General features: G+C 38.0%; 1 protein-coding gene across 4 annotated transcripts in view; it reads right to left on the reverse strand.

Annotated features, from left to right (window-relative positions):
• Positions 1-14824, reverse strand: part of Usp9x (ubiquitin specific peptidase 9, X-linked) — a 123031-nt gene that overhangs the window by 14233 nt on the left and 93974 nt on the right. For all 4 annotated transcript variants that reach the window (XM_005413264.2, XM_013509210.1, XM_005413266.1 and 1 more), the window contains exons 32-38: positions 11392-11582; positions 8021-8194; positions 5236-5377; positions 3003-3756; positions 2347-2470; positions 1448-1673; positions 320-449 (exon numbers count right to left, since the gene is read on the reverse strand). In XM_005413264.2, the coding sequence (XP_005413321.1) occupies positions 320-449; positions 1448-1673; positions 2347-2470; positions 3003-3756; positions 5236-5377; positions 8021-8194; positions 11392-11582 (1741 nt within the window). The remainder of the gene's footprint in view (positions 1-319; positions 450-1447; positions 1674-2346; positions 2471-3002; positions 3757-5235; positions 5378-8020; positions 8195-11391; positions 11583-14824) is intronic.

Below are 14824 nucleotides of genomic sequence, written 5' to 3' on the forward strand. Positions count from 1 at the left end.
GCATTAATTTTAAGAATTCTGATTAGATCAGAGTGGGACAAGGGCTAGAAATGAGTTATGTTCAAATAGCAGCCAGATCTGGCACCACTATTTTAGGAGATAAAATATGATTAAAACATAGATTCTTACCTGCGTCTACTGCAGGGATAAGATACATGTATAAAGTACTGTACAAGATAAAATGTGCCATGTTCAGATAAAATTCACAATGCATTTTTTGAAAACAATGGTTTTTATTTTAGATTAGGTTATATTTCACCACTTGATCGAAATGACTTCACCATTTAATGTAATACATTATGGAAACCTAAATTCTTACCTAAATTGGCATACATCACAAACAAGTTGAAATACTGCTGTAAATGACGTCCATGTTCTGACACTTCTCTTCTTAAGAGATTTAGGACTGCTCTTAGTAAGTGATCACTCAAGCTTAAATTGTCATAACCCTGTAAAGGATGAAACATTAGCAATGTATTTCTCACCAACAAGGTTCAGGTACAATTCTATAAAAAAACAAACATTTATGCATTATGTTGAATACCAGCATCACTATCTGTAAGAACTGATCACTTTTTTTTTGAGACAGGGTCTCACTATATGTAGTTCAGGCTGGCCCTGAGCTCAGTATGTAGCCCAGGCTGCCCTCAAATTCTGTGGCGATCCTCCTGCTTCAGCCTCCCAAGGGCTGGGATTATAGCATCCACCACCACCGCCTGGCTTACTATTAAAAAGATTGCTACTTGGGAAAGGGAATGAAGATCTGTGGAGGATTTAATTATAAAACCTTTATAATGCTATAAATTAAAAAGTCCTTAGTACAACAACCATTGATAATCTCCTACCACTTTTGTATGTAACTCACTATTATCTATTTGCTTTCCTGAGAAACTATCTTGTAGATAACAATATGTAAAACAACAACCATTGATAATTTCCTACCACTTTGTCTGTAATTCGGTAAGCCCCCCTATTACTATGTTATCCCTCTACTCTTTAAAATAAAAAAAAAAAAAAAAAAAAAAAGTCCTATTAAATCCTCTAGGATAAAGGGGAAAAAAGATTACTTAAGAGGTTTTTTTTGCGGGGTGGGTGGGTTTGAGACAGGGTCTTGTTGTGTAGCTCAGGCTGGCCTCAAACTCTTGATCCCCCTGCTTCATTCAGTCTTTTGAGTAGCTGGTGTGCACTGTGCCACTGTGCCTAGCTTACAGTTAAAATTTATAATTAAGCTACCTCACATAAGTGAACAGGGATAATTCCTTCATGTTTTGCAAGCGCCAATACTCTGTTTCTATGCAGTAATTTTAATGCAATCTACAGACATCAGACTGTGTGTATAACTGTTATTTAGGTTCACATATCAAAAAGATGTATATTAAGCTTGCGACTTCAACTTCCAGGAAACATATTTTGTAAGCATGTAATTGTTAGAAAGCTGTGCAATTACCTGACTAGAAGGTCCAGGAGATGCAAAAGGTGAAGGACATGGTCCATCTTGCAAGGAAAAGTGTGCAATAAAAACTATAAGTTTTGCAAATGCACCTCTTACTTCTGCACTAGGGCATTCCAAAAGGTATTCAGAGAACCGATTTGAAACATTAAAAAGGACATTATGAGCAAACCAAAAACGTACGTTCTTGCTGTGACGAAGAAGAATACACAATGCATCATACCTAAAACAAATAAAGGAAATCTATGATTTACTGATTCAATACCTTGTTTCTATAGTAAAGGGATGGATCTCTATGAACCAGAAAGAAGCAAAGACTCCCTTTAACTGCAGGAAAGAGAAGCAGCAATGGCTACTTCTAATACTATTTAAAATGACAGATGGATCCTATGACTTGGTCTATTTTCATTGGCTTACAAATTAGGTGAAAGCATGTACTGTCCTCTAAAAATGCATTATTGAACCCAATTCTTAGGTTTGATGATAAAATAACCCTCTTCCCTTGTTTTACAGTTTTACTTCTGGAGGAGTAATTAAAAATATGAAACAAAAATACTATAATAGCCTCTGTACTTTTACAATTAGAAAAGAGAACCATTCTTCTGAAGTATAATAAGCCATGTAAAGGCTAAATACGCTAATATGACCTTTCACATTACTTTTTAAAAAAAATGGTACTGGGGGCAGACTGAACCGAGGACCTCACACATGCTAGGCAAATGCTCTACCACTGAGCTACATCCTCAGCTCTCTTGTACTACTCTTATCAAGAATTTTTCTATTGGGCATTTCAAATTTGAAGCTAGCTTCTTATGGTTTGGAAAAAAATGAAGCAGTCGATCAAAGAACCAAACCACATGTTAGTATAATAGAAATAAAAATCCAAAACAATGTACCAATCACTGGCAGAGCCACGGACTATTTTCTTTGTGTGAAATCCTGTAGTAAAGAGGAACCTAGCAGCAAGTTGAATACTAATCATAGTGATTTCTTCTGCTTCAGGTAACAGGTGATCTTGCCCTATAAATAAAATGTAGATATAAAAATCAAATAAATTTCTATTTTTAAACAAATTTACATTTTGAGGAGACCTAAAGTTTTAAAAATCCCTTGTCAGGCTACTTATGAAATAATTTTCCTTCAGTTCACTAAAGCATGTTTGAAACTAATGCATAAAGTCAAAAACAAAATTGCTACAACTAAACCTTTGTCTCCAAACAGTAAGTCAACATACATTTTGTTGAAAGCTAATGTTCACCTAAAATGTGATGATCTTTTTGTTTTTGTTTTTCTGAGACAGAGTCTCACTTTGTAGTGCAGGCTGGCCTTGAACTCACAGTAATACTCCTGCCTCAGCCTCCCAGGATGCTGGGATTACAGGCATGTGCCACCACACCTGGCTTTAAATGTGATTTTAAACAAAAGCAAAAATTTGGATCCATTTTGAGTGAAGATGTTAACTTTATTAACTCAAACATGCTGATACCTACTACGAAATCCTACCAGTAAGAATTATTCTTTATTACTAGGACGCTAAACTCTCGCCACTTACCTGGAGGAGGGTTTAAGTAAACACCATTACACGTAAGCAGTTTTTTCATAAACTGGAAATACTCCAGACTGTACTGCATTCGGTTATGCATGAATTGCACATTCTGTTTCCGTACACTTCTCTCAATGGCTGATGGCATAACAATCTGATGGGGCCTTGTGGTGACAGCAAGCTCTGATATGTATCTTACCAACTCATTGTCTTGTTCTATTGTGTCCATTCGTTCATAAAATAGGATATAAGCATTCCACCACCTTTTCTGGCGCCTGTATGACATGCGCTTCATCATGTGATCAAACACTTCTCCCATGTACTCTCCACCAAAACATTGGTTTTTCATTTCTTCGTCATCATCCATCTTACACTCTGTTACATCTCCATCATCAAATTTATACCAGCGATTTCTCTCACCATCTCCACCATTCCTTTGAATGATGTAAGAGTAATAGTGTCCTCCACTTGCTTGACCGCTGTGTACAAGCACACCCACAAGTCTGTACTTTGTGCTTCCTGCTGCCTCGCTTTCAGACTGTTCATTCTGTTGTATCAACTGACTCTCAGGGTTTACATTATCTCCTTCCAGCTTAGCAACTCCTGCAACTGTGTAAGGTTCCATGTCCAGCTCTCGAGGAAATTCGAAATAATCATTGAACTTGATTGCACATTCTCTTTCCCAGTCATAGTCAAATCGTTTTAGTTGGATAGCAAGAACAGGAGGTAATTTTTTGATTAGCAAGCGCTTTACGGTGTCAACCTAAAACACACAAAGTTATTGGATGTTTTCTTATGATCAATGACCCACCCACAAAGAAGCAAACAAAAAGCATGACAACCCTCCCCTCAAAGACTCAAGAACACTTTTAACGAAAAGGAGTAACATGGCAAGGACCTGGGTTACTTGTAACAAAAGTGCATAAATTAATGACATGTACACATCATTTGTCGCCTCGTTTCCACATTATCATTGCTACTTAGTCATTATTACTTGTTTGATGCTTACTGTTACTCTAATGAAGGTGGTTTGCTGTGAGCAAACTGAAGACCTACAATAACAATAGGAACTAGTACTTATTAGGCAATTAGATGCCAGGTAATACTCTGAATGCTGCATAAGGAACAGTATATATAACCCTTACAGCCCTCTCAAGCAGGTACTACTGAACCATGAAGACGAGGATTAGCAATCTCAGAGAAAGAACTTGACTCCAGTCTTAAAGCTGTGGGTGGCAGGCAAAATGGCCTTAGCAGCAATAGTCTCAATTTCTAGGGGCCCGGGATATACCTCAGCGGCACAGCACCTGCCTGGCAAGCACAAGGTCCTGAGTTTGATTCCCAGGACCAAAAAAAAAAAAAGTCTCAATCTCTAGACAGTAATACTTTCAGTGTTGTACAAGGTCAAAATAAGGTAACTTGGAAGTTAGAGGGCTTCAGAATCCATAAAAAAAATATATATCTTTGCTAGATATGTGTGTAAATCATCTCTCCCAAAGAGCTAAGTTCTCCCAGGCAAAAACTAGATAGGTTACAAATCAGACTCAAGCTGTTTGAAAACACAAGTTAGCAAAAGAAATCTCATATGAATAAATAAAATCATTAACAGTTTCAGCAAAGTAATCCTAGACATGAGAGGAGAAATGTTTTCCTCCATCAGCTCTGTAGCTTTGGAGGGTTCTTAACAGTTTCTTGGTAGATTAAAAAAAAGTCTGTATAATTTACATAAGAGAACAAGGTATTAGGCTATTCATACCATTGTGACTTCTAAGATTATTCAATTTACCTGTTCTCTCTAGCCTCTCTGGCACTACTTTTTAAACTTCTTACCCTGATAAGCCTTTAAATCAGTTATCTTAATCTCTCTATTAGTACTGTATCAAAGTAAGGTAGAGCAGTAAAAAAATTTTTTTTCTTCGGGGGTACTGGGGTTTGAAACCAGGGCCTTTGTACTGAGCTACATTTCCAGCCTCTTTTAATTTTTTATTTAAAAATGAACGAAATGGCTGGGCATGGTGGTGCATACTTGTAATACCAGCACTCATGAGGCTGAGGCAGAACGATCACTGTGAGTTCGAGGCTAGCTGGGCTACACAGGGAGTTCAAGACCAGTTTACGTACAATAGTGAGACCTTGTCTCAAAAAACCAAAAACAATAACAACAACAGAATAAAAAACAACCCACTTCCTTAAAATCCATTATATCTTGTAGATATTTTAAACAAAACCGAACAATTCATACCTTTTTATTGCATTTTTCACAATGATATGCATTTGCACCTTCCAACAAATCTCCTTTGACATACTGCTCCAAAGAATCAAGAAGATTTTGGTGATTTCTAATGTCTACATTCAGAGTCGTAAAAGATTCTTCACATTCGTACCTAAAGTTATTATTTAAGAAATGATCAAAAGGATTCATTAGTTTTCTAAACATTTTCTTTAGTTCTAGATGTAATGAAAGCTGTATTTGCAATATTTATCATATAATATGAGATCCTACAGACATAGAATGTACCAATACTGACAAGTTAACATTTGCTGGTTATCTACCATGTGTTGGTTCCTCATTAGATTGGTTACACATTCTCTATGTAGTGATACCTCAGTTCATGAATGCCTGTCTGCAAACTCCATTGGGTGAAAAACAAGACCACCGCCATCTTTCCCAAAATCATAAAACAAATTCATGAACCGAGTTATCACTTGTACCAGGTTCTTCGCCTTCATGATAAACCTGCTGGAGAACCATCACTTTAGACAGATGAAGAAACAAGTTCAGAAAGGTTAACATGGCCAAGATAACTAGGTGAAATGTTTTTTAAAGGCAAGTGTGCCTGTACTCACAGATTAAGCTCTTTACAGCCTACCATGCTGCTTTGAGTGACATTTGTGGGGAAGGTAATTAGGGGCCTTATTATCTCTGTGGTAACTCTGAGATTCTGCTATTGTAGTAAAAGCAGCCGGATAGTATAAAATTGACTGAACATGTTCCAATAAAACTACACAGAACAGGTGACAGGCTGGATATGACCTATGTTTGTTGGCTTTTATTCTACATAAATAAAGTCCTATAATGGACTTGGGACTCTTTATGTAACGTTATATGATGTAATAGGAACTGAAACCAGTTTATATGGTGCTGGGGATTAAAACCAAGGAGAGCTGTTCAGCCTTTATTGTTTTATTTTGGTATGGTCTCATTAGGTTTCCCAGCTGGCCTCAAACTTGCAAACCTCTTACATAGGGATGGTGAACCTTTTAGAGCTTTCAATGCTATGAATAGCCTGCTGCGGCATGCGTGCCATAGGTTCGCCAGTACTGCTTGTACATTAGCCTTCTCTGGAGCTAGGGTCACAGGTGTGCACCAATATACTTAGCTTCTGTTATTTCTGAGACACTGTCTCACTAAGTTAGCCTGTGATTCTCTTGCCCCAACCGAGTAGCTGGGATTACAGTTGTGTGCTACCATACACGGCAAGGTCATACTCTTTTAACATTTTCCTCTGACAAAGAAAACCAGTAATTTTCAAATAATTTGGAAAACCGTCTAAGACAGAGGACAGAAAGAAACAGATGACCAAACAGTTGGCTATTTTCCAGTAATTAAAATCAAGAACTTAGTATGACAATTTTATTGTATGCGTAATATAAAAGGTTTTTTCAAAGGACCAAAAGTTGCCCAGGCAAAGCAAACAGTATATGCCCAAATTCTGAATGAATGGTAAAATTATAACCTCATAAAACTTCTCATTTATATAATATTCTCCCATAGCATTTCCTTTTGTTTAAAAACAAAGTGCCAACTGGGTATGGTAGTGCATGCCTGTAATCCCAGCACTTGGGAGGCTGAGGCAGGACAGGGCAGGGCTGTCTCCTCCACTAATCACATATAAAACTAACCCACAAATATAAATTATACAATGTAACTAGTAAAAAATACCATCTTGCGAGCTGGGGATCTAGCTCAGTGGCACAGTGCCTGCCTGGAAAGCATGAGGCTGTAAGTTTGATTCCCAGTACAAAAAAAACAAACAAAACAAAACCGCCCCCCCTCCAAACCCATTTACAGTGATATTTTGGTGAAAAAGGACTGCAAACTAACAATAATTGATAATATTATTTTTTGTGTGTGTTTTTGAGACAGGGGATCTCGCTATGCAGTTTAGGATGGGCTTGGCTTGAGCTCACTTTGTAGCCCAGGCTGGTGTCAAACTCTCAATGATCCTCCTGCCTCAGCTCCTAAATGCTGGGATTACAGGCGTGTGCCACCATGCCTGGCTAATTGATAATATTATGAGGTAAGACCCAAATCAAAAACTTCCATGTGACAGGTGAATGTGTTTCTCAGGGATGAACTGACTATTTAGCTATTTCAATAGGTGTTCTTAATTTCCCTTAAAAAAAAAAAAACCACCACCCTAAATTGTTATTCTCAACTCTTTGCTATGTTTGTATGCAAACACACTGTAACTAATGTGGCTTTAAAAGTATATATTTCACTTGAATAGGAAATACCACTCTAGATCTTCAAACTTCTAAACTTAATAGACTTATAACATCATATTTAAATTCTAAGAGAAAGAGCAAATTTGTAAGTAATACCAGTAGTTATATATGCAAAATGCCTTTTTATTTTTTAGGTACAGTCATATATAAAAAGATATAAAAACTACAGAACAGTAAGAAATAAAGCAGAATAGAAAAGGAATCAAAAGTTATTTGACAAAATCAAAAATAAATCCCATGGTAGTCTGGGGTGCATGGTACAGTGTCACCTTGGTTCACAAATGTTTTTGTTTGCAAACTCTGTATCACATGACAAACCCGACTTCGGCCATCTTTTCCAAAATCTTGGAGCAAATTAAGTTCATGAACCAAGGCACCATTCCATACAATTCATTCAGTTTCAGACATTTTATAAACAGTGGCAAACTCTACCTTTGTACAAGAGTGCTGGTAAAATTTGGATTTTTGTGAGTCTACAAACAGTACTGTTTACACTTTAATATGTAATTGGTACTTACCTATGAGGGCAGCCTTGGCAAATCTTCTGATCAGCAAAGGAACCTCCTAAGACTTTACTTAGCATAGCTGGATGTCCTAAGGCTTTTAAAGCTTCATCTAAACTATCCACCAAGGAATTAAAAAATTCTAAAGCATCATGTTGTTCACGGAGATTAACAGGCTCACCCCAAAGCCTAGGAAATGAATGAAATAAAACGTGTAACATATGAAACAACAATATATACACTATTGTGTAGGGAGGGAAAAAGCACAACACAACCACAAGTGAGATTTTATTCCGTAAATACACGGGGGGGGGTGCACTTTACCTATGAAGTACAATGAGGGTAATTGAGATTCAAAAGTAAAAGCAGAACCGCAGGGACAAAGAACTGGCATAAAACTACTGGTGTGGTTGGAGAGGAGAACTCCAGCAAGAGTAGCTGCTCCAGGCAATGTAACACATACATATATTTTGATTCCAACTGAAGATGCTATTAATATGAGGTGGTGGATCTCTTACATGGATGTTAGGCCTTAAATCAGGCAAACTAATCCCAAGAAAACCAACTGTGAATAGGGTGCACCATGAAATGAAAACTAAATTGACATACTAAAGCTCAGGTACTGATGCAAATTATCAATGACATCTCATTTTGCATTTTCAGAGTAATATGCAAAGGACGTAACTGCATTCATTCTAGGCAAGAGACATGACAAATGTATTTTTACATATACCAGAACAATCTTTTGGTAAATAGGTCTATGTGGCAAATAATGCCATCTTGGTTATATTTCAGACCAATAAAAATTTGTATAGAGTAAATGTAAAATTAGATATGTAATTGTTAAAATCCATTTGTTTCATTATTGGAAATTACATGTCTATTCTACTTACTTTCAAACTGTATTTCACTTTCCACCCTTTCAGTCACATATATAGTCAACTTATTAACTATAACAGGGAAAAGTTAACCCTTAAAATTGAGAGGCCTGTCATCAAGGTATCAGTCATCATCGCTAGCAAACAAACGGACACCACATCTCTCCCAATGCAATGCACTGAAATGCATCATTCCTGTGGTGTTCTTGTTCTGCTCCCCCAAAAGTTTAACCTGAATCTAATCATGAGGAAACAATCATACAAACCAAGAATGATGTTCTGCAAGACAACTGGCTTGGATTCTTCAAAAGTTTCAGGGACATGAAAGTTGTGACAACAGAATGATTTTATATTATAGGAATATAAGGAGGCAACAGCAAAATTCTTATGATTCTTTCTTGGATATTAGATTGGGATGGAGAACTCAAAAAGTTATAAAGACCACTTTGGGGAAACTGGAATATATACTGATGAACACTAGAGATTACCAATATTATATTTCTTGGGTATGAAAATTATCATTAGGTAGGAAAAGAGGCTTATTTGCCAGGTGTGATGCCACACACCTGTAATCCCAGCACTCGAGAGGCTGATGCACGAGGACTGCTGTGTTTGAGGTCAGCCTGTCTCAAAAAACTAAAAAAAATATTTTTAGAAGATATACATGTTGAAGGTATGCAGGGGTGAAGTACCATGTTTGCAACTTATTACCAACTGGTTTAGAGAAAAACCAAAACTCAAAGTAAAAATATATATATATACACACGTACACACATACATACATACACACACAGAAAGGTAAACAAATCTGGCAAAATGTTCACAACCAGGCAACTCCAGGAAAAAACTACAATGTAAGATTATACTACTCTCACTTTTTTTTTGTACTGGGAATTGAACTCAGGACCTTGCGCTTCCCAGGCACACACTGTGCTGCTGAGCTGTATCCCCAGCTCTTATCTTTTCTCTAAGTCTGAAATATTTGAAAATAAAAACCTTGGGGGTGGGGGATGTGGTTAACTAAGGCCTATGAATCAAGAATAGATCACGTCTGAAGTGTGGATAAAAGCGCTCATCTAGACCAAGTGTGAGCTCACCAGCATAGGAAATAAAAAAGCAAAAACAAAGGCACTGCAAGAAGAGAGAAAAAACGTAACTATAACTGAATGACAAATTCCAAGATGAAAGATCAGCAAGTGTGGAGTAATTTGGGGGAGAGGGAACGGAACAGAATTGAGATAAGAGGGGAGAGAGTAGGGTAAGCTGGAGGATGATGGCACCCATGGAGTGTAGACCAACAGGGGCCTAGCTAGGGATGAAGGGAACCAACAGGCTGGTGGGTCACCCACTGGAGCTGCAAAGCAGGGGTTCTGAAGCACTACACAGCTTTCTTCTGTCAAAAGCAGGGAAGGTGGACCAAACAGCAATGGCAGGTGACCTTTTCGATTTCCTATCCCCTCTCAGCTGTCTGAGAAGTAACCTGCAGGAGTAAGTTTTTTTTTCTTTCTTTTTTTGCAAGGCCTCGTGCATGTGAGGCAAGTGCTGGATCTTGATTTAAAAAAAAAAAAAAAAATCATCTATAAGACAAGTAAGTTGAGTACAAACACTGTCCATATTTGCTATTAGGGACTTTTTGAAAGTGGTTGGCAGGAAAACAGATTAAATAAGACGGAGTGATGAGCATGTGAGGAACGATACTTCTCTTTTTTCCCCCCCCCCCTTTTTTTGAGATCATCTTGCTATGTAGCCCAGGCTGGCTTCAAACTCAAGGCCATCTTTTTGCCTCAGTCTCCTGAGTGCTGGGATTGCAGATGTATACCACGTTCCTGCCTAGAACTGATATTATTCCCTCCACTTACGCATATGTCAGACATTTCCACAATAAAGTTAGTATCTTAAGAGACTAAAAAATGCTGCCCCTTATATATGGAAGTATTAAGTAGTATTACATAAGTAAGTGTAATTTTTATGTGTCTATTAAAAAGAAATGAAAAAAATGTTGTCCCTCTAATAATAAATTTGTATCTTCTATGGGGACAGTGAAAAAGAGAAAATTAAAAGGAACAGTTGGAATCTAACTAATCGCGAAAATACTAAACACATAGATGCCTTAAAATATGTTTAGAAGTTTACTGTTGGTGTATTGAGATATTCATCAAGTTTCTGGTTTTTTTTTTTTGTTGTTTGTTTGTTTGTTTGTTTTTTTGTTTTTCTCCGGTACCAGGAACCGAACTCACGACCTTGCGCATGCCAGGCAGGCGCTTTTGCCGCTGAGCTAAATCCCCAGCCCCTTCATCAAGTTTCTGGGTTTTGCTTTTTTGAGACAGGTCTTGGTACACATTTCAGGCTGGCTTTGAACTCACTATGTAGCCCAGGCTGGCTGTGTAAATGCAGCGATCCTCCTGCCTCAACCTCCTGAGTGTTGGTATTACTACAGGCACGTGTCAGAAGATGTTCATCAAATTTTAAGAACTATTCCTTCTGTTACTATCCTTCCAGTGATATTACCTGAACTGTTTCCAAAATCCTCTAGGCACGTAGTACTGCAGTCGAGAAGCAGCTAAATGGCCAAAGATGACCTGAAGGTGTCTTAGGACACCAATATTATACTCCTTCCTATCTTCTGTTTTACTTAATGCTGGTTTGTCTTCAAATTGTTGAGGGTATCCAAATACATCATCCCTGGGATCAACATTGCTCTAGAAACCAAAAAATATCATTAATGAGCTACATTGTAGTAAAATATATTGGTGCAAATCCCAGTTGGCGAACACATGATTTGTACTTTTATTACTATTATTATTATTTATTATTTCCAAAGCACTTTTTTTGGTCATACTGGGGATTGTAGGATTACAGATGTAGGTCAACTGAAGAGCACGGTGCTCTTCAATTGACCTACATCTCTGGCTCTCTTAAAAATTTTTTATTTTTAGACAGTGTCTTGCTAGGTTGATAAATTGCCCACACTGGGCTCAAACTTGATAGATCCTTCTGCCTCAGCCACCCAGAGTGCTGGAATTCCAGGCATGTGCCACCATGCCCAGCTTAACCTTCAATTGGCAAAGTTTAGTCTATCAGCATTTGCCCCCCCCACTGTTTTACAAGAGCTAGTATTATTTTTTTTTTCTGAGACAGGGTCTCGATTAGTAGTTTAGGCTGGCCTTGAATTCATGGTGATCCTTGTGCCTTAGCCTCCTGAGTGCTGGGATTACAGGCTTGTGCTACCATGCCCAGCTATAAGAGTTGTTATAAATGAACAACTCTCACCATGATGTGAGAGAGGTATCAGACAGGTAGACAGTATACAGTAGAGCAGACAGTATACAGCAGTGTGGTGATCAAGTTTGACTAAGCTGGAAACAAAGTCAGACACCACCATTTACCAGCTAAATAAATTTGACCAAGTGAACATTATTTAAAACCTTCTAAGCTTCAGCTTTCTTATGTGTGCATGGGGATATGTTCTTCATGTAGCTACTGTAAGGACTGTATGAGATAACATATAGAATACACTTAGAACTGTAAATATTCAGGAAAATATACACATTAACAGTGGTCGTGCTCAACAAATGGTGCTGGGAAAACCCGGTATCTACATGCAAAAGAGGTGGGATCTTTATCTAATAATATATGCAAAAATGTAAAATGCATCCGAATTCTAAACATAAGAGCAAATACATATATTTGGTCGGGGGGGGAGGGGGCATGGCAGAGCTAGAGATGGAATCCAAGGTCTCAAGCATGCCAGGGAAGCACTTTACACCACTGAGCTACATTCCCAGCCCCACAAAACACTCAAAGAAAACCAAATAAAGGCTTTAAGACGAACTTGGTAATAGAATTTCTTCACTATGGCACCGAAGACACAGGCAACAAAAATACAGACAAATTGGATTTCCTGAAAATGTATTAAAAACATTCATGTAAATATACTTCCAACTGAATGGGAAAAACATTTGCAAATCACTTATTTGATGAGGGATTAAAATCCAGAATATTATACAGAGGAATTCTAAAACTAAAGTCAATGGACGAAAGACTCGAAGACATTAATTTTCCAAAGATGATATACAAATGGCCAACAATAAACACAGCAAAATAATCTCCGTATCACTAACCATTAGGGAGATGCAAATCACAACTACAATGAGCTATTCCCTCACTGTGGTAAAGAGAATATAACAAGTTCTGGTGAGGATGTGAAGAACGTGGATCCCTTGTGCACTAATGGTGGCAATGTGAAATGCTGCACTTGTTACAGAAAATTCTTTCTCAGAAAATTACAAATGGAATTAGCTTATGACTGAGCATTTCTACTTCTGGGCATGTACCCAAAAGAAATGAAAGCAGGGCATAAAGAGGTATCTGTACACCCACTTTCATTAGTCACATTAGTCACAATAACAAACGAGGAAGCAACTCAAGTGTCCACAGAAAGAAGAATAGATATGCAAAATATGGGATATAAATATGAATACAGTAGAATACTATTTGGCCTTTTTTATTTTTGTTTTTCTGAGCCTGGGTCTTGCTATGCATTTCAGATTGGCCTTGAACTCACTTGCAGTGATTCTCCTGCTTCAGTCTCCTAGAGTGCTGGGATTATAGGTGTGTGCCACCATGCCCAGCTATTTAGCCTTTAAAAAGAGGAAATTCTAACACATTAGAAATTCTAACAGGGATGAACCCTGAAGACAGGGTAAGTGAAATAGCCCTAAAATGGCAAATATTGAATCAGTCTAAAAGTGCTTACTTAAGACTGTCAAATTTATAGAGAACAATGAATGGTGGTTGCTTAGGGCTGGGGTTTGGAGGACTGACAAGTTGTTAAATGGGTGCAGAGCTAGTTTTGCAAGATAAAAACAGTTCTGGAGATGGATGGCTGGGATTATACACGAAAATATTAAAGTACTTAATACCACTTAATTGTGTCTTGTGTTTGATGCCTTCAATATAAAATAAAGACAACAAGCCAGGTATGGTGGCAGACTTTATAACTCTAGCTACTCAGGAGGGTAAGGCAGGAGGGTGAGGCAGGAGGATCCCAAGTCTGAGGCCAGTCTAGCCAATTTAATAAGACCTTGTCTCAAAAATGAAAACAAAATGAAGGGCCAGGGATATAGCTCACTGGTAGAGCACTTGCCCAGCCATGTTCAAGGGATGGAATTCAAACTCCAGTACAGGGAAAGAAAAGAGAAAAAAATCTAGTCTCTGCCCAAAAGAAATTTATAGCCTAAGGAAGGAAACAAAAATATAAGCAGGTTCATGTTGTATGAAAGGAAAGAAGGTTAGCAGCACTCCCCTTGACAAGGATGGAAGAGGCCCTTGGGCCTCATAATATGCATATGGTTAAGGCATTGCCACCTACTTCATGGCATCTAACACTGTTAAAAATATATATATATATACATATGTGTGCGTGTGTGTGTCTGTGTGTCTATATGCATATGAAAGCAGGTTAGGCGTGTTGGCACATGCCTGTAATCTCAGTGCTTGGAAAGCTGAGGCAGGACAACTGCAGTTAAGTTTGAGACCAGCCTAGGCTAACATAGTGACTTCCAGGCAGTCCAAAGTACACAATACCCTGTGTCAAAAAAATCAAAACTGTGCTGCCGTAGCCTCCCGAGTAGCTGAGATTACAGGTGCATGTAACCATAGGTAGGTAAATTGTCATCTTGAGTGTCTTATTTACTGCTTACATGTGCAATCAGCTTTACCTACTTGTATTTAACTCAATATCCTAGGGATATATGATGGGTTGCAAAACTGGAATTTAAATTCCAATTTCCCCTCAGAGCAGCGATTCTTAAGCAGGAATGGGTATAAGTATCCCCTATGAAGTGTTTTTTTTTTTTTTTTTTTAAAGTGCTAAGGTTTGGGGGCTGGGGATTTAGCTCAGCGGCAAAAAGTGCCTGCCTGGCAAGCGCAAGGTTGTGAG

The sequence above is a fragment of the Chinchilla lanigera genome, unplaced genomic scaffold, assembly GCF_000276665.1.
Source record: "Chinchilla lanigera isolate Chin_1 unplaced genomic scaffold, ChiLan1.0 scaffold00164, whole genome shotgun sequence".
Taxonomy (NCBI): domain Eukaryota; kingdom Metazoa; phylum Chordata; class Mammalia; order Rodentia; family Chinchillidae; genus Chinchilla; species Chinchilla lanigera.